Genomic DNA, 20,575 nt, shown 5'->3' on the forward strand with positions numbered 1-20,575 from the left:
CATATAAGAGCCAATGTATTTTTTGTAAAAATAATGTTGCCTCTTTATGCTTAAATTAATACTAGATACCATAAATGTTATATAATTCGACTGATGAAAATTAAAAAAAAATAATGAGTATATAAATTTAATAATTAATTTAAATTTAAGTACTACGAACTACTAGTTTTAAAGTGCTTAAAGCTATAAAAATTTGTAGTATTACAAAACTATATAATGTTACAAAAGAATAAATCTAAACTACAACAAATGTTTACTAAAATACAAAAAAAACAATGACAAGTATATAGCATTTTGTAATACTTAAATTTAAATTTACTAATTAAATTTATAAGTTCATTAATTTTTTTTTTTAATTTATAAGAGTCAGACTATAAAACATATTTGTATCTTGTATATTGTAACGTGTCAGAAAAGCACGGCGTCAGTTTAGCACAGAGTGACACTTAAGCACGGTGTGACACTTAAGCACGGTGTGACACTTTAACACGGAGTGACAATTTGGTACAGAGTGTCACTTTAGTACAGCGTTACTTTAGCACGAAGTGACGCTTTAGCACGGTATGACACTTTAGCACTTAATCTATTTTACAATTTTTTTTTTCTATGCTAGAATAACATTTGTACTTTATGTTTGAAAATCTTAAAACGAACTATGCAACATTTAAATTAAAAGTTAACAAGTTTTTAATCGGTTAAACGTTCAAGCTTTAATTAAAAATAAAGTTGATTCAAATTTGAAACCTTTATTAAATTATTTTACTTCATAATTTTAATAAAAATATTTTGATAATTTCAGTTTTATATTTTATGTTATGGTATTTGCGTTATAAAAACTATATACAGACTACTACAAGGGTAAATAAAGTTAGTTCAACAATTTTTCTACCTGTTCAGCTTTTATTTTAATTTTTATTGATTTGAAACTTTAAATTACGGCTTAATTTAAACTTACTAATTAAATTTATAAGTTCATTTTTTTTTTTTCTAAATTTATAAGAGTCAGACTATAAAACATATTAAATTTAATTTAGTTTAAAATTTAATTAATTTTTTTTAAGACGATACTTTTAAAAGTGTTAAAACTAATTTTTGCATTTAATTGTTAACCTAACAATCATTAATTAATTGAACATCATAAATGAACATTTTAAAAGACCTTAAGTTATTCTGTGCTAAAACTTCACGCCGTGCTAAAGTGTCACTCTGTGCTAAAGTGACTCTGTGCTTTTCACTTTTTTTTCACATACCCAAAATTAAATCTTAATCTATAGTAATTAGGCTTACATTTAATAATTACACATACTCACGTACTTAACCTTTTATTTTTTCCTTGCAGTAAATATATTTTACTAAACTCTGTTGAAGTGTGTCAACTCGTTAACAAGGATCTTTATTAACAAACGATTAGCTTGGAATTCTAAACATTTAAAACAAAGGAACTAATTTGAAAGAGTTTGCGTAATAATTTTTTTAATTTCATGTTATATGTTTTGATTAAGTCTGAAATATAAGCAATAAATTGAAAAAAATGTTTTAAGTTTTGGAAATAAACATACAAAGCTTTTAGATATGCTGAAATTTAAAAAAAATATTTTTAAATAAATACCACAGATGTTCTTGTGCTAAAACTTTATTTCAACTAACGGCGTTTCACTGCTCTCAAATAAATTTAAGAACAGATCTACGGAGTCTCAAAAAGCTCTAAGAATTTTGAGACTCCGTAGATCTGTTCTTAAATTTATTTGAGAGCAGTGAAACGCCGTTAGTTGAAATAAAGTTTTAGCACAAGAACATCTGTGGTATACATTCCGATAAGCTTAGCTTATCAGGATCTCCAGGATTTAACGCCTTATAACGTTACATCTTATTTTATAAATAAATAAATATCTTAAGTAGTGCACTGCTATAAGAACTGGAATTCCCGTGAATGAATAAATACATTGTTACAGAGCAGCTTCTGTTGGTCAAATTCAGTTATTTGAATAAAAAGTATGACAAAATGAAGTAGAACATGTAGTATAAACGTAGAAACTTGTAGAACGAAATGAAGTAGAACGAAAAAATGGATCGGCCAAAAGTGGGCACTATCGGTCTTTTAGTTCAGCACATAAATAGTTTATAAAAATTTTGTCTATATTTCTTCCAAAAATTATATTTTTTTTTATAATTCAATTCAAAATTAGTAAGGTAGCGAAAAAGTAAACGGGTATTTAACTAGTAAAAGGGCGATTATGATTAAATTTTCTGTCATAGGGAAGTTTATGAAAATGTTTATTGAAAAAACATACACAGCATATTTAATGCTTTTTTATATTTTCGTTTATACTACATTAAATATAATTCCTTTTCTTTAAAAATGTATTTATATCACTCTGATGATATTTTCTATAACTTATTATCAGTATCTTTTTTTCTTGAAGTATAAAAAAAGCATTTCAAACTCACAAAACTTCGAACTCAAGTAGAACAAATTACTATCAACAAAACTTTTTTTGACTTATACGAAACTATATAGCATGTAAAAAGGTAAAAAATAGAACTTAAACTTTGAACCAAGTTCCAAATAAAATTAAAGATAAGATAATTCCAACTATTTAAAGACTAAAGAACATAACAACTTTCTGGTCCTCAGAAGCCTTTCTGGTCCTAACTTTAAAATGGAAACAAATACTTGAATCACCCCTGACTATATAAAAAACTAAGTAAATTTATAGAAAAGTACTTAAAACCTAACAATGCCATTTTTCTAAAAATTTTATTTACTGGTAGAAACCAACCAACTATAAAATGCATACGCAAAATAAATTTAAAAGTAATAAATATTACACGACCAAAAAATTTATTTTAGGAAATTTTCAATAAAATTTTCATATAAATCTAGGAAAAATCCAGGGAAATTATTTTAAGACGATTTATCCGCCAGAAGTCCATGATATTTTTAACAACACATTTATTATCTTGAAATATTATCACTATTTTTGTTAACTAGTTAAAAAAAAAAATAATTATATAAATACAATTAAAATTTAAATTTATTAAAAATGTATTTACATACTTAACTCTTTTAGTGAGAGGCTTCTAAGTTTTAGCCGAGTTTGTAGCACTATAAGTGGCAAAAGATTTGACTACTTCATATACATGTAGTTTTTTTTTTCTTTTTTTTTTGGTAAAACTATTAGAGTTAAGGTTAGATCATGAAATATAGTACACGTTTAGGTAAGGATTAAAAATAAGATATAATTTATTAAAATTAAATAAACAAACTCACTCAAGCGCATCGCTTAAAAACTTCATATGTATATAGCAGTGCTATAAACATGGCTAAAACTTTGAAGCTCCACCTTTAACAGTCTGGTATGCACAAAACATATTTTACAATCTACAGTGCAAAAACTTTTAGGAGTTAAAGAAAAGAAGCACTGTTTCAAGCTACTCTTCATTTATATCTTAACCTACTCTTAATGGCAACTCATTTGTTGAATATTATTGTACTCATTTATCATATAACTAACCATACTTTTTTAACTATAGTTTGCTTTTAAAATTTATTTGTGAATATTTTATATAGTATCTAAAATAACACAACGAAAAGCAATTCAATTAAAAATTAAAAACTAAATGCAGCATTCAAATAGATAAAGATTATATTCCTCCTGAATGCTTAAAAAATAAGAACGGGTCACTTTTGCACGAGCGTCACTTTTGCACGAAGACACTTTTGCACGAGGGGACACTTTTGCACGAAGGGTCACTTTTGCACGAGGGGACACTTTTTCACGGCGTCACTTTTGCACGCAGGGTCACTTTTGCACGAGGGGACACTTTTGCACGGCGTCACTTTTGCACGCAGGGTCACTTTTGCACGGCGACTCTTTTGCACGAGCGTCACTTTAGCACGAGGTGACACTTTTGCACGGCGTCACTTTAGCACGCAGGGTCACTTTTGCACGAGGTGACACTTTTGCACGGCGACTCTTTTGCACGGAGGGTCACTTTTGCACGAAGGACACTTTTGCACGGCGTCACTTTTGCACAGCGACATTTTTACACGTCAAAACTTTTGCACGACGTTACATTTGCATGACGACATTTTTGCAAAGCGTCACTTTCGCACGGCGTTATAATTTCACGGGTATACTTATGAACTGCAAAATTTTAAATAATCAGTCAATTTTGAACGGAACTTCACTTTTGCACGCTTCTAATTTTTATTTTCTCAAATAAAAATATAAATAGATTTTTTTTTGTCAATTTAAATAATATTCGCTTTTAAACGCAAGTTGTTTTGAATCAATAAAATTGTTGCAGTTTTTTAATGAATTTTTAATGTAAAGTTTTTATGAAACTATTGTTGCAAAAATTTATTTTACAAACTAAGTTTCGGTCTAATACCTCGTCAGTGCTTAAATAAATTTCTTAAATAAAAGTTTTTATCTTAAGTTTTACGGAGAACAATATAATTACGTACCACAATTCATTTATTCATATTTATAATCTTAATCAAAACAAACTAGATGAATAACAAGCAATTTCGAACAATTTAAATAAAAATTATCTGAATCTCGTAAAGTTTTAAAGAGAAAGACAACCTTAATTTAGTAAGGCTTTGAAACACGAATCTTGAGTATTATTTTTTATTTATATTCTCTTGGTGTTAAAATTAGCAATATATAGTTGTTAAACAAATGGTTAAAATTCATTTTAATTTTAAACGATTGTTAAAATAAAACAAAAGATTTATTAATTTTTGAATTGTAAAGATATTTCAGATTTTACTTGAAGTTTATTTTTCAGTCTATTTTTTAATTTAGCGTGAGAATAAAAAGAGCAATAAAATGATTTGAACTTGGATTATTTCAGCATTATAACTTTGCATGATCATGATAAGCCAAAGAGAAAGTAACATTTGGAAGTTTGAACTTATGTTAAAAGAAAATATACCATATTAGTCTTCAACCGCTGCAACATTTCAATAATGAGGCTTGGCAGAATTTTTTTTATCGGTCAGTTGAAATATGGAACAAACTTACAAATGAATTAGTTTCTTGCAAAAATTTTAAAGAATTTCGATTGAAGTTAAAAATTTTTTATCAAAATTATATTTGTGTTAGTAAAATTAATAAGTAATTTTCATAAACCGTTGATTTAATTTTAAGATTAAGCTTAGTTTATAATTCAATTTATTATATTAGCAGCACCTTTACTCTATTAATAATGAGTCCTTTTTCAATGTATTTAATGATTACTCATCTAGCCAATCTATTTTTAATGTCCTTGGAGCGTTAGATTTTTATTTTTGTTGTTAATCAATGCGTTTAAATATTTGACGTTCATCGTTCTACATCAAAGCGTAAATAAGTATAAGTTTGTGCTTAACATTTTGCTTTTTATGTTAACCTATAAGTTTTATGTCAAACTATGTTTTTATCTTTGTTTTAATAAATAAACTTCTTGTATTAATTTTATTTTTTTATTATGTTTCTTTCAGTTTAAGTCGTCTAGGTTTTGATGCCTAGGTCCATCATATGGACAATAAACTTGTAACTGTGTAGTAAAATATATAATATGACATAGTTGTTGACTAATATATTAAAGTTCAAAATAAACTAGAACAACTTACTTACACTCAAAGTATTTTTTATCCTAGTTTCTAAATTATTTTTTTTTTTGTCCCTGGTATCAATTTTTTATAAATAATTATATTTTATCTTTCCTTAGTTTGTTTCTAACATTAACTTTTACTGTTTAAGATTTTAAATCTTTCATTTTTTGCCTTTAATATAAGTATGTTAAAAATTTGGTACTAGCTAAAGAACTTTTTACCCAAATGAAAAATTGATGTTCCGTGCGAAAAAATCATTGTGCCAAAATGTCGCTGGGCAAAATCTTCATCGTAAAAATGTGACGTTGTGCAAAAGTACCGTTGTGCAATAATGATGCCGTAACAAATGTCGCCGTGCAGAAGTATCTCCTCTTGCAAAAATGACCCTGCGTGCAAAAGTGACGCCGTGCAAAAGTGTCCCTTCGTGCAAAAGTGACCCTCCGTGCAAAAGAGTCGCCGTGCAAAAGTGTCCCCTCGTGCAAAAGTGACCCTGCGTGCAAAAGTGACGCCGTGCAAAAGTGTCCCCTCGTGATAAAGTGACGCTCGTGCAAAAGTGACGCCGTGCAAAAGTGACCCTGCGTGCTAAAGTGACGCTTGTGCAAAAGAGTCGCCGTGCAAAAGCGTCCCCTCGTGCAAAAGTGACCCTTCGTGCAAAAGTGACAGTCGTGCAAAAGTGTCCCTTCGTGCAAAAGTGACGCTCGTGCAAAAGTGACGCTTGTGCAAAAGTGACACCCACCCTTAAAAAATATACACGTATATAAAATCATAATAAAAATTGTAAATATGGTTAAAAATTGGTCTAAGACTAGCCAAAAAATTATGATCAAGGAAAACCCAGATTTTTATATGATTTTTTTAATTATATAAAGAAAAAAACCCAGTGTTTTAACTTAAGTTTTAATTATACATTGAGATCAAGGGAAATACAGGGATGTATGTGGGAAGTATTCTTGAAGTAAAATCTTGATTTTTTTTTGTTCAAAATAATTATTTTATTATAAATAAAAATTTTAAGTATCATGATAGCAAACAAAACTAGTCATAAAATTGTTAGACTTAAGTAATTAATTTTCAAATTAAAGATAACTTTGTGGTTATTTGTCTGCAACCAGTTCTCCTTTAATTTAATAAGTCTCTTTTTTTGGTAACCATTTTTAATTTTAAGTCTATGCATTTATTAATCTTAAACTTTATTATTTATTAAAATAATTATTTACTTAAATTACCAATTTTTTTAAATTTAAGCTCTATAATATTAATTTTATCTTTACACTTCAACATTTTTATTGTACCTTCTACAACTTGCAATAGTAATAGAGAAATATATTTTTACTACGTATACTTAAACTAAAACATCATTCCATAAAGCTTAAAAGAAACTGTTGCGTTTAAGTTTATGTTCTAGAATGGTAACAAAAATTTAACAAACTTACTAATATTGCAGTCGTACACTTCAATAACTCTGCAGTACATTTCGGCCATAGCTTGTATTTCTAAATGATTACCATGTTCGTAAGGTCTTCTTTTTCTAGTAATGTACTCAGAAAAAGTTTCACCTGCTATGTATTGCCTAAAATGGTCCTCATTTTTTTCCTGTTATTTTTAAAATTTGTTTTATTTTTTAATTTATATGAATTTGTGAAAAAATGATTGAATAATCTTAAATTTAATTCAGCTGTGATATATCTTCGAATTATACAAATGATGCTACTACAGAAATTTGAAGTAGTAGTGTTGTTTATATTGCAGAGCAGTGAAACGTCGTATATTAGTAAATATTTGCGTATAAAAACGGATGTTTTAAATTTCTAATGGCCTCTGCTTGTTTAGATCTCTAGAATTTAACGCCTTACTACATTATATATCTTATACATAATTTATCTGAGATAGAACATAAGATTTAATTTTAACAAGTACTAATAACTACATATAATGCCACTAATTGTACTATATATATATATAAATCCCTTAAGGGAATTTATAAATAGTTTCAAAGAAGTTTAACATTGGTTCTTATGTGATAGCTTTAAGTATAAACTGTATATCATTTTTTATAGAACGTAAAAACTTTAATTAACCTATGAGGTAAAGACACTTTTATTAAAAGTTTACAATACAAACGTATGAACTGCAATATTTCCATTTTCAATACTCAAAAAAATAAAAAATTCACTAAAATTCTATAATTAACTTTATTTTTGAGCTAATACCTCAAACTATCGAGAAACATGCTTTATATAGTTTAAAAGGCTTTGAATATTGCATTTTAAAAATATTTAAAACTAAACTTCAATTTTTTTTTCATCAAAGTTTTTTTTTTTTTTTAATAATTCGTGCAATAAAACAACTTAAATATTATTATTGGACTTACTGTGGAAATTGGAATAAGATTGGTTAAAAGTTAAGAAAATAAATTTTTAGTGAAACTATCTTTTTTCACGTTTTTGGATTGTGCCTTTCATTAGAAACCTCTTGAGCTTACCGACTTGTATCTCATCTCTTGATCGCTTATATCTCAAAAGTTTCTTTGATTTGGTTAAGCAGTTAAAAGTGTCTGATAGATAAGGTGTATATAAAAATATAACAACTTTTTAAAACAAGTTGGACCGCCCCCCTGTGCCCGTAATAAAATATTTTAAGAACCAAAGAAGACTGGAGTACAGTAACGAACTCTGATTACAAATTAACTTGTAAATATTTTCCAGTGTTTTAAAAACTGTTGAAAAATAACTTTTGCATGAATCTTTAAAATCAGATTATGTCTTTTTTATACTCAACTTATTCTTATGTTTTTATACCAGATTTGTGGCACCATATAAATAACAAGTAGATTTTTTAATCATTTTCGAAAATAACTTAAATTTCTCCAGTAAAAACTAACTCATAACACTGTCTTTCAAAACTGTTTCTTCATGGGACTAAAAAAGATTAGTCTGTGTATAGGAATATAATATACAAAAATTTGCAAAAAACTTTAAAAATCAGCAACTTTTAACAATGTATTGTAAGTATATAGATAAAAACTAACAGGTTTTCTTGCGTGGCAAAAAAAATCAGTAACCAAAAAACTTTAACATAAACCAAAAAATTTTAAACTTTAGTAATATTACTGTATAGGTCTTAGTAGAAAAATTATTGCTAAAACCTAACCAAATTATAATAACAACAAATAATAAACTTCACATTAATACCATCAACAACATCATCCGAGAAAACTTACGCCCAGTTTCGTCCTTAATAGGACTCATCAGTCAGGTATAGTTGCGAGAAACAATTGTTGATATCTAAACCAAGCGTGGAAGTGCATATGCACTGAAGAGACCGTTTGTGTGTAAAGTCCGAAAAATTGACGCAGCCAAATCGTTCACAGCCCAACGTCAAAGACATTGTCAGCTTATTGTGTGATTTTAGTCTACGCTCGTTTGTTCAGTTTTAGCCAGTATTTATTACGGCCATCATCAACTAAGTTAAATATTTTGCGCCATCAATAATAAAAAATGAAGTTCACTACAGACATTCAAATCTGTGGCAAAAGAAGTGAGCAAATAACACGAGCTCTCTTTTTGATGTAGCGCAGAGATCATTTATAGGCGCAGAATTATGTAAATTAGTATGACTTTTTTTGTTAGACGGGTTGCAAAATAATGTTGGTGTAAAAAAAAGTTGGGTTGTACAGAGACGATGGTCTAGCGGTACTGCCGAATTATTCTGGCTTTAAAGTTAAAAGATTTAAAAAACGCATGCCTTCTTCAAGTCTATGGGGTTACAAGTTACTTATATATCCTAATTAAAAATATAGTTTTATTCATTTATTTTTATATATTTACTCACACATGTTACTTTCTATTCTTCAACATTTTATATATCAATTTTATTCTTCGACTATAGTTCTTCATATTTTTCTATGTGTTAAATTCCAAGTTTAATTGGAAACCTGTATTAAAATCACAGATAAACCGTGCTTTTTTACCAATTACGCCCAATAGAACAGCTAGAGGTCTTTTTACCGCAGGTTTATAATTAGCATAAAAAACACCTTTCTGTTTTTATGTTCTACATTTTAACTTTCATACTGAACAAAAACCCGTAATTTATAACATAGTTTAATTATTAAATATTTTTAACATATGTATAAGACCTTTAATTTAAATACCCGACTGCTCCTTTCTAAAACAATAATTAACTAATTATTTTACTTATTATATAATATATAAGTAGTTTAAATCACGGTGGTTTTATGTATGACGCTGTAACTTAATTATTGGTCAGGGCTTTGAAAGCTTATTAACAAGTTTGATTTTATTGCTTTGTTTTTCAATTCTTTTTAATTTTTAAATTAAAATTCAATCTGTTTTTTAATTGTATCTAACTGAAATTTTGTTATAATCGGGATTTGCGTACTTTTTGCTATAAAGGTTGCAATCAAAGTTCTCGACTTAAAAAAAGGAGAATGATTCAATGATAAATTTTTTAAATTTTATTACAATACAATGTTTCACTCGTTTAAAAAAAAACGAGATCTTCAGTTGTTTAAAATCTGGATTTAACAATTATAAACATTCAATAAATGAAATATATATTATATCAAGTTCCTGTGGCTTTTATTGCCTTTACTATTGTTTAATTTATTAATTCAATAATTAATGTTTGTTGTTTTACTTTTTATTCACACTAGATTACATATAATTTTTCTAAATTAAAGCGCTCTACTACTTTTTCCAAACATAAAGAATAAATTATCTAACTTTGTAGTATAAATTAACTAGCTAGTCCTAATGTTTATATATACTGTAACGTAATTATCAGATACATTTTTTCAATGATTAGTAACCAGTAAGTACTTAGAATTAGTATTCCTTCATTTTCATGTAAGTAGTTTATATTATGATTTGTTATTTTATTTTGTTTTTTTACTTTACTTTATTTAATTTATACTTAATAAATAACTGTTAATTTTTTGCTAACAAATGATCCTAGAGAAACAAGTTCACTGGAATATAAATAAAAACGATTTATACAGTAATCTTCCTTTATTGTACCAACATATGTTTCTGTGTGTTTACAAAACACACTTCAACTGGGTTCTGAAAAAAATAATTACTGTAGTAAATAACTAGAATTATAGAACAAAGTAGGTGTATAAACCCTACATTATTCTATGCTTCTATTCTTTCATTGCAGTAATTATTTTTTTACAGATCCCAATTGGAGTGTGTTGATTTGTTAAAACACAGAAACATATGTTGGTACAATAAAGGAAGATTACTGTATAATTTGTTTTTACTTAATAAATACAAATATTATATAGTTTTATAAAAGTCGGATTTTACATTGAGTATTTTATCTATTATTAATCATTAATCTATAAAAATCTAAAGCAATTATTTTTATTTATAATGAACACATTTATATATCTACTTTAGCTTATATTATTTCCTTACAGAATTTATTTTTTTACAGAGCTCCGTTGAAGTGTGTTAAGGCCATAGGGGGGGTCCACTTTGTTTTTTACAACTTGATCTTATTTTGTAGAATTTAATCTGAGCTATCAGACACTTTTAACCGCTTAAAAAAACTCAAAGTAACTTTTGAGATATAAGCGACCAAAGAAAGGGCGTTCAATAGGTTCCTTATGGAAGGCGAAAACTAAAAATGCGAAAAAAGACTATTTCACTAAAAATCTATCTCCTCCTTCATTTTTTGGGTAATCTTTCTCAAATTTTTACAGAATGTGTATCATTAAACTTTAAAGAGATCTATTGTAGGAATTTTTTAATTTTGAGTAAAAAAAAATTATTGTCAAAAAACTACCCTTTTTTTAGTTTTTTTGTGGATAAAATTTTTATTTTTCAAAATTTAAAAAATTCCCACATTCAGATTCTTCAAAATATTAAAAGGAACATTTCCTGAAAATTTGAAGTCTCTAGGTCAAAAAATGAAGGAGAAGATAGCTTTTAGTAAATTTTTAAATTTCCGAGAAAATTGACCCCGAAAAATTTGCGGTCCATACGTTTGTATCGGAAACTTTTTACAAAAAAAAATATCTCAAAAGTTAAATTATATTTTTGAATTCTATAAAAACAGGCTTGTAGTTTGTATTTAAAGCTTTCATATAAAATCCAAAGTTATTTTTTGTAAAAAAAAAGTCGGACCCCCCCCCCCTATGGCCTTAATCCGTTAACATACAGAAACATGTGTTACTGTAATAAAAGAAGGATACTGTATAATTTGTTATCACTGTTTAAAAACATAGATTTAAGTGTTTGCTAATAAAAGATCCTAGTGAAATAAGTTCACGGGAATATAAATAGAAACAATTTATACAGTAATCTTCCTTTATTGTACCAACATATGTTTCTGTGTGTTAACGAATTAACACACTTCAGCGGGTTCTGTAAAAAAATAAATACTGTAATGAAAGAATAGAAGCTAAAGTAGGTGTATACATGTGTTCATTAAAAAAAAATGTGTTTATATTATGATTTATTGTTTTGTTGTACATAGGTTTATAAGAGTCGGATTTAACATTAAGTATTTAACCAATTATTAACTATTAACCTCTAAAAATATGTAGAAATAATATAATTTTAATGAGCACATGTATACACCTACTTTGATTCTATTCTTTCATTAACGTATTTATTTTTTACAGAACCCAATTGAAGTTTGTTGATTTGTTAACACACAGAAACATATTTTGGTACAATAAAGGAAGATTATTGTTTAATTTGTTATTATTTGTATATACATATTTAAATAAAATAGAACAAAAATAAACTCTTTTGGAACAACTGTTTCTGCGTTCAACACGCGTCTTCAACCAATTACTTTATTCAACTAAAGGCAAACTTCTAAGTAAAGTAAAAAAATTATAAAAATTAGATATTACGTAATAATAGAATAATTAATTAGTGCATTAAACACATTAAAAACATAGTTTTTATGTAAATAGTTTTCGATATTGTAAACAACCAGTTTGCAATTTTTTTTTGTTTAAAGTTTCAGATTTTTTTATGTTTGAAATTTCTATTTTTTCTGCGTTGCATAATTAATATCCATTTTTTAAACTGTATTTGTTTTTCATTCTTGTAAATATTTACCAGTAAATTTAAAAGTTAACTCTGTTATTTTAGAGTTTCCAAATATACTGTGATAAAGTTGTGGCATTTCCATGTTTTTCATGTTTAAAACTGTACCTGTATTTTGTGTAGCGATCGTTGATCGTCTAGTGAAGCCAATATAAATCTTTGTTTGGTTTTCAGTTTTCACGGTCGCTTTATAAATCAGATTTTGCTTTCAACACTTACCATTAACCGGACATTCTTGCTTTCTACAGTCACACATTCGCTTCTCTTTTTCTTGCGTGTCTAACATCTTTCGATCGTGTGCCATTATTAGTTGCCTAATGTTTTGCATACAGGAATAGGACACTTTTAGTGTCTTACTGTTAAAAACTTTAATATATGGTTGGTCTTCAGTAAAGTTTTTATCCACATTCTCTAGTAAGCGTTTTACTAACCGTGTTGCTACAATTTTGGGAAATGGAGCATTGAGATATGGTAAAAAATGTTCTTTCTTTTCTTGTTCTTAGTCTTCTCGTGTTTTTGGCTATAGGCTAACTTGTGATCATATCCTGTTCAGGATTGCCACAGATCAAGCTGAGAAAAAAATCCTAACTTTTCCTGACTTTTTACTAAAAACTGTTTGACTTTTCTAAACCAAACTCTTAATTCAAACTTATTTTAAAATACTTAATCAAACACTTGAAACTATCTAAAGCTCTCAATCTTATTTTTATACAGGTTAAAATAAAAAAATTTTGCTGAATTCAATCATCTAACTTCTATTACATCACTTGAACCATCTGTTAATGATTGATGTATTTTCAATAAACAGCTCTATCAGCAAAATATAGTCAGACTTAGCATTAAGGTTGTAAAATAACCTAAAGGTAATAATATCTAATAATCAAAATATTTATCTAAGACTTATAATACTTATATAAATTGTTTACTTAGTTTGATAAAATACTACTTAAATCATGTAATTTATAATCCTTAAATTAAAAATCAATTTGAAAAGTAAATACTAAAGTAACTGTAAAAATACATAAAAAAGTAAACTATATATCTGTTATATAAAATATTTCCTTTTATCATTTAGCATAAAATTAGAAGCGTCCTTGCCACAGACAGGGTTGCCAAATGTTTTTGTCACATTTTCTCCAGGTTTTTAAAATTTCCTAAAGGTTTTTAAAATCATACGTTTTAGGGTCTATTTTTACTTTAAAATTAAGTTTAAGGTATAAAACTGTGTTAAATGATATAATGAAATAGAAAAAATATCTTTAAAAGTCTTTAAATGTGTATTTTAATAGAAAAATGTTTGATGATGACAAAAAAAATAATCAATGTGATAGATTTTTCGAGTCAAATCGAAATTTTACTACTAAACATATGTTAAAATTGTTAAAATTCCAGGTTTTTTAAGGTTTTTAGGCAACTCTGCACAGATAATCAACACTAAAAAGCATACAAAAACTGCTTAATCAAGTAGGGTAGTTGTTCAATACGTTAATAGAAAAAGTTTGCAGTTTTATAAAGGATATTTTATTAATTTATACCAGATGAAAGCATTGGATTTCAAGTAATTTTGTACAGTTTTAGGAAAATTTCGCAATTTTAGTCTGACATAGGAATTTTCAATTGATTTTCACCATTTGAAGGCTTTGGAAAATAATGAATTTTGTAAATTAAACTGCCATATCTAACTTTTCTTTAAATTTTTTTAAATTTCTTGATTTTTGTCTTTTTTTTTTTTTGACTTTTCCTGATTTCCTGACCTTGTGGCAACCCTGCCACTTGTTCTTATAGCTTCCTGGTAGTGTTGGATTATTTCCTTAAATATGCTTTGATTGCTAGAATCGTTTGAAAGTGGTTATTCACCGCGACCGGGATATTTTTTAACACATGCTCTGGATGGTTTGACTTGCTATTCATTGTTATTATTTTAATTAAAATATAAATAATACTTTATATATAAAAATCTATGTTTTATTTATGTATATTTTTATAATATTAAGTTTTAAATGATACATAGGAAAACTTATTTTGATAGATTTTGATAATCAAACCAAAGTTTCAAATGTTACATTTAAAATTAGTTTGAAATTACAGATTCTTCCAGATTTTTTAGTTATTTTTGTTCAAATCCCTAAGTTTTTTAAAACTTCTTAACTTCCAGGCTTTTCCAGGTTTTTCTTATCTAAATTGTCAAATTCCAGAATTTCTTAGGATTCAAGATTTTTGGTAACCCTGTGTTAGCTCTGAAATATATCACTTTTATAATGAAAATTATTAAATACCGGACTTAATATAGAATATAGGACTTACCTTCATAATAAAATATTTAAATTATTCTTTGTAATTTTTGGATTTAAATAAAATTTAAAAAGGCTTTTGGTTGCGAGAATGTTCTATAAAGAATTGTAATCAATTCAAAATTTATTTAAAAACTCACTATGTAATTCATGCAATTTTTTCTGACAACATCATGATCGTTTTGACTACCATAAACTTGATGCGCTGAAAAAAAATGCAGTTTAAATAAATCAAATAGTACCTTATACAATTTAAATAAGTATATTTTATTATTTTATATTTTTATAAATTTTTACACTTAAAGCTTTTCGAATCGTACATTAAATTCATTTTCAAATTAATTGAAATGTACAACAGTTCTGAGGAATCTAAAACTTTAAATTTAAACTTATTATGACGTAATTACACAGAATATAAATAAAACAAATCGTTTAAACTAAAATTAAAAACGAAAATCAGTTTATGTATTGTGACTAGTGATCTACCGGATCCAGTTAGTTTGGAAGAACTTTGTTATCTACGATCATCTTTTTTCAGTTTTATATACTTATATTATTGTGTTTTGAATATTTAATATATATAGAACTAATCAAGCGAAACAGACAAATTAAGTGATTGAACTGTTTGTTGTGAACATACAGGTACATACATCCATTAGAGTAAAAATAATGGATCGTTAATTTTAAGTTTCTTGCAGATTAGATTCTTCTACTGACTCATTAATTTAGTTCTAATTATAAACTTAAAATATTTTATTTTGTTAGTATTTAAAATATTTTTGAATTTTGATTTGTTTATTGATTCAGTTGATCAGGAGATTGAGACAGAATTTAAGATTTTTTTGGCTGGAGAAAATTTATCATCTGTAGAAGTTAAAGAAGCTGAAGTCTTGTGTTGGTGGAACTCAAACAACAAAAAATACACACCACATCTTGCCAGGTTTGCAAGAAGGTATCTTTCGGAACCACCATCTTCTGTTTATTCTGAAAGGTTATTTTCAGAAGCTAGTAACTTGTACGAACAAAAGCGAAATCGGTTGGTTCCATAAACTGGCGAAACACTTTTATATCTTCAAAACAACTTGAAAAAACAAGAATATGTTTTTTGTAGCTTAATGGCGTTGATATAAGTAAATTTTATTTACTAAATATCTTTTTATTTTTGTAAACATAAGCAGTTGCTAAAAAGTCATTGTTCATCTTATAGTTCGAACTTATATAAATAAAATTATAATGTAAAGCTTAACATATTTAAAATAAATAAAGTTCGTTATTTTTAAAATCATTGTTACAATTAATTTATTTTCGTTTTATGTCATACAAGGTACAAATTAATTCAAGTTTAGTCGTATAAGTAGCTTGAAATTTAACATTTAAACTGAGATTTCATAAAAGCAGATATTTTTTTACAACGTTCCTTTTCCTAGTTTTAAAATACAGTATTTAGACAATAATATTATTTTTTTAAAGCATTTGTATCAAACAAATTTTATAAGTTAATGGTATTATAATAATTAAATTTTAAGAGTTCGTTCTTTATTAAAACTACATATAACTTAAAACATTTAAGATCTGGATCTTAAATATATAAAAATGACCCGGAACCGGATAAGGCTGGATTCTAAATAGTGGATCCAGTAGATCACTTATTGTGAGAAACAATTGAAGATACGATCCGAAAACCTTCAAGTAAATTCTTTTTTGAGAAAATGAAACAACTATTAAAACTGCGTTGATATGATTCAATGTTCGTTATATCAATACTTTTTTATTGACTTTCTACCTTTTTAACAAAATTTACTCTTTAAATTTTTTAAATGTTATTACTCCAATAATACTTCTTAGTACAGTTAGTTAAATAAAAAAACATAAGTAACTACTTAAGAAACTTAGTTTTCAATTTTTTAAAAACTTAAACAGTTTTTAGACTAGTTTTTGAAATGCAAAACTCTTGTTACCTTCTTTGATTGTACACAAACTATTGTGAGTATAAGCATTTAAAATAAATCAAGTGCATCTTAATCTGTATTTTTACATATCACTGTTATTAGTAAAATATAAAAACAGTGCTTTTGAAATTAAGGTATTTTATCAATTAGATCAAGATTATAAACATAAAAAACAAAAAATATTTGAAACAACAATAAGTACAAAAAGTGTATTACTTTAAAACAACCCTTTTATGATTTAAAACTAAATTAAAATGTTAGTGTTATATATTTTCAATATATCTAATCAACATTGAAAAATTTATATTGCAAAGTCTAGTCGCAGCAATGACTACCTACAGGGTTGCCACTCTTTGAGCCAAAAAATCTTCCCTGAGTGACCAAAAATTTCCCTGAGTAACCTTAAATTTCCCTGAGTTTCCCTGAGTATTTTTCAAATCTTAAAAAATATTTTTTCTCTTCTATCACAAATTATTAATACCTCATTCTCATGTTTCTTCTTTAATAATAAAAGGAAGGTTGTATGTGTATGCTTCTGCATTAAATTTATGAAAAAAACTGTTTTCAAAAACTCAATATTAAAAGGTTTAAACCAATTAAAAATTAAAAACTAAATTTTTGCACAACTTAGTGTAAACTTGTTAGTTAATTTTCTACATAAAAGAATAAAGTTTAATTTGTTTGACATTTTAATTGACAAAATTTTATTATACTATAATAATAATTTCACATGAAGAACTCACTTAAATGCATACATAATAACTTCATTATGACTTGTATGTCTTTCCTAGCAACTGTTCTGAATGCAGTAAATAAAACTTAAAAGCTTAACATTATTGTAAAAAAACCTGCAAAAAGAAAGTTTAAAGAAATAGCTAAAGAAATATCTCATATCAAAGTACAACTTAATACCTAACAACTGATACAAAATAATCTAAAATTAAATTTTTTTTTATGTCTTTTAGATGTTCATACACAATCTATTTTAAATAACTGAAAACATAATTTTGATTTTAAAACAATTTCACATTACCTAATAAAAAAATCTTAATACTGTTTTTTTAAGTATGCAATTTCTAAATCTATAGTTTTAATTTTATTTTCAAGTTTATTTGCGTTGTCCTTAGCAGCTATTCCTCTTGCTAATAATTCTTTCATTGCTTCTAAATCAGACTGTTTGTTGGCATCTGCAGTATATTTATCATAGTCTTCATTCAAACATTTGAGTTGCTTTGTAAGTTTACTTTTTTGTTCTCCTAACTTGCTCAAAGCATCACTTTTATTTGGAACATTTTTAGCAAAGCGCTGTTGCTCAAGAAATGCCAAATATTGGGCCCTAGAAGATTTTACAAATTTTAACAATTCAGAACTTAGTTCAACTGTGCCTGGTTCTAGACTGTTTGCATATAGATGATCTTTGATCATTCTTCGGAACCTTATTGTCATCTCTCCCATATTAGTTGATATTACTTCCTTATTTAAGCTAAAGCCCCGTTCAACACTTGCCTGGCCATTGTGAAGCACAAAAACAGCCTCAAGGACTCTTGTTAAATCTTTATACTTGCTTGGGATATTATTATAAAATTGGGATATTATATTAAAACATTCACACTAAAAAATTAATTACCATTACTGCTACTACTTTTGAAATTATCATTTATAAACAAAAATTTAACCTCTATTTTTTTAACAAAAGTAATACAACACTAATCTGTATTCATTTTAATTTTTTTTACTGAAAACAAGTAGTTGTAAACAAATAACAAATAACTTTATTATTTAAAAAATAAGAACTAATAGTACAACATAGTAACTAAAAATAAAAAGTTTATTAGAACTTTTCAATGAATAGTTAACAACAACTTTCATTTCTCTAAACTGTTTGATTTTACTTAAGTAAATATAAATTTAAAACTTAAAAAAACTACAATGTTAATACTAAGAATATTGATAACTAGCCGCAAGGCTAAAAAAATTCAAATAATCACTTAAATAATAAAAATTACTACTTTTGAACAAAATATTGAAACTGGATTAACTAAACCTCATTCTAGATCTAGAAAAAAAATTCCCTGAGATTTTCAAAAACTTCTCTGAAATTTAGAGAAAAAATCAAAACTTCCCTGAGTTTCCCTGAGTTAAAAGAAAAATGCCAAAATTCCCTGAGTTTCCCTGAGATTTTCTACAGTTTGAAAATTCCCTGAGATTCCCTGAGTTCCCTGAGTGTGTGGCAACCCTGTACCTAATAAATAAAACTCAAGTAGCATCAGGGGATGTATAGTTAAAATAAGCAAGCTAATCTTTTAAACAACCAAAAAAGTTTTTTAATCACAAAAAAAAAGTATTTTTATTATTTTAGTGTCAGTTAAGTTTACTTAAAGACATTTAATAAATTTTGAGTTTAAACAAACATTTTTGACACATTTATATACCATTTGCAACTTAATACCAATAGGTTCATTTTGTTTTTTATATTTTATTACACAAAGCTTTTCAAAATCATGCAAGATTTCTTTGTCAAGTGATAAATTTTAAATGAAATTTGAAAAAATTTTTAATTGCACATCCTGTCAAAACTCTGACATTGTTCAAAATTTTAAAGTTTTAAAACGATGTAAGAAAAGCGAACTTTACAGCCTGGAATCAATATTGATTGAAGAAGAGCGACCTAACTTAAATACGCAAGTAGCATTAAATGGCAAAACAAAGTTATTAACAATCCATTAATAAACATGCCTTTAGTTTTAATTACTGAATCTCTAATTTTTGTATTTGTTTTAATTTATTCATACGTCATAATTAAAAGTTATTTTTTAAGCTATTCACTCAACGAAAATTTTTTCAAATTTCATTTAAAATTTATCACTTGACAAAGAAATCTTGCATGATTTTGAAAAGCTTTGTGTAATAAAATATAAAAAACAAAATGAACCTATTGGTATTAAGTTGCAAATGGTATATAAATACATTCTAAAACCTTCCTACAATAGTACTTATTTTTGACACAATTTTCCCTAATTTAATGGTCAATATTCTAGAGCAGAGGTCCTCACAATGTGTACCTGTGCACAGAGGTGCACATAGAAATTATTTTACTGTGAACAGAAATTAAGTGTAAAGTCAAAAAAAAAGTTAGGTATGTTTTGATTTTTTCAATAAAAAAAACAATTTATACGATAAAGTAACAGTTCATAACACTTTATTTATGTACTAAGACACTACAAACATTAAAAAACGGTATTTTGTTATAACAATCGATATTTTTATTCTAGTGCGCAAAGAGTTTATATTCCAGTAAATTACTGTGTAAAACGCTTGAAAAGTTTGAAAACCAATGTTTTAGAGTCAACAAGATTAACTAATTTCATATCCTAAATGGTATGTTTATTATATTTAAAATAAATTTTTGTTCAAATTAGAAAAACTAAGATAAAATTTCAATATTTTTTAATTTTTACTATTTTTTTAATTAAAAAACTATTAAGAAACTAAAACATTTATTTGTTTTAGTCAAACTTGAACTCTTTTTATAATATTACAAAACTGGATTATTTTTATAATTAATAGATTCTTTTTTTTAGAAAAAAAATATTTTATCAGAATTTTTTTATTGTTTAGTTTAGATAATTTTATCAGTTTTTT

The 20,575-nt window shown here is 26.4% G+C and overlaps 1 protein-coding gene across 3 annotated transcripts in view; it reads right to left on the reverse strand.

Annotated features, from left to right (window-relative positions):
* LOC145835934 (OTU domain-containing protein 5-A-like) overlaps positions 1 to 20,575 on the reverse strand; it is a 48,628-nt gene that overhangs the window by 17,332 nt on the left and 10,721 nt on the right. For all 3 annotated transcript variants that reach the window (XM_082943699.1, XM_082943698.1, XM_082943700.1), the window contains 2 exons: positions 15,125 to 15,189; positions 7,039 to 7,198 (listed from right to left, as the gene is read on the reverse strand). In XM_082943699.1, the coding sequence (XP_082799825.1) occupies positions 7,039 to 7,198; positions 15,125 to 15,189 (225 nt within the window). The remainder of the gene's footprint in view (positions 1 to 7,038; positions 7,199 to 15,124; positions 15,190 to 20,575) is intronic.

This window comes from Thalia democratica, chromosome 5, assembly GCF_965202585.1.
Source record: "Thalia democratica chromosome 5, ktThaDemo2.hap1.1, whole genome shotgun sequence".
Taxonomy (NCBI): Eukaryota; Metazoa; Chordata; class Thaliacea; order Salpida; family Salpidae; genus Thalia; species Thalia democratica.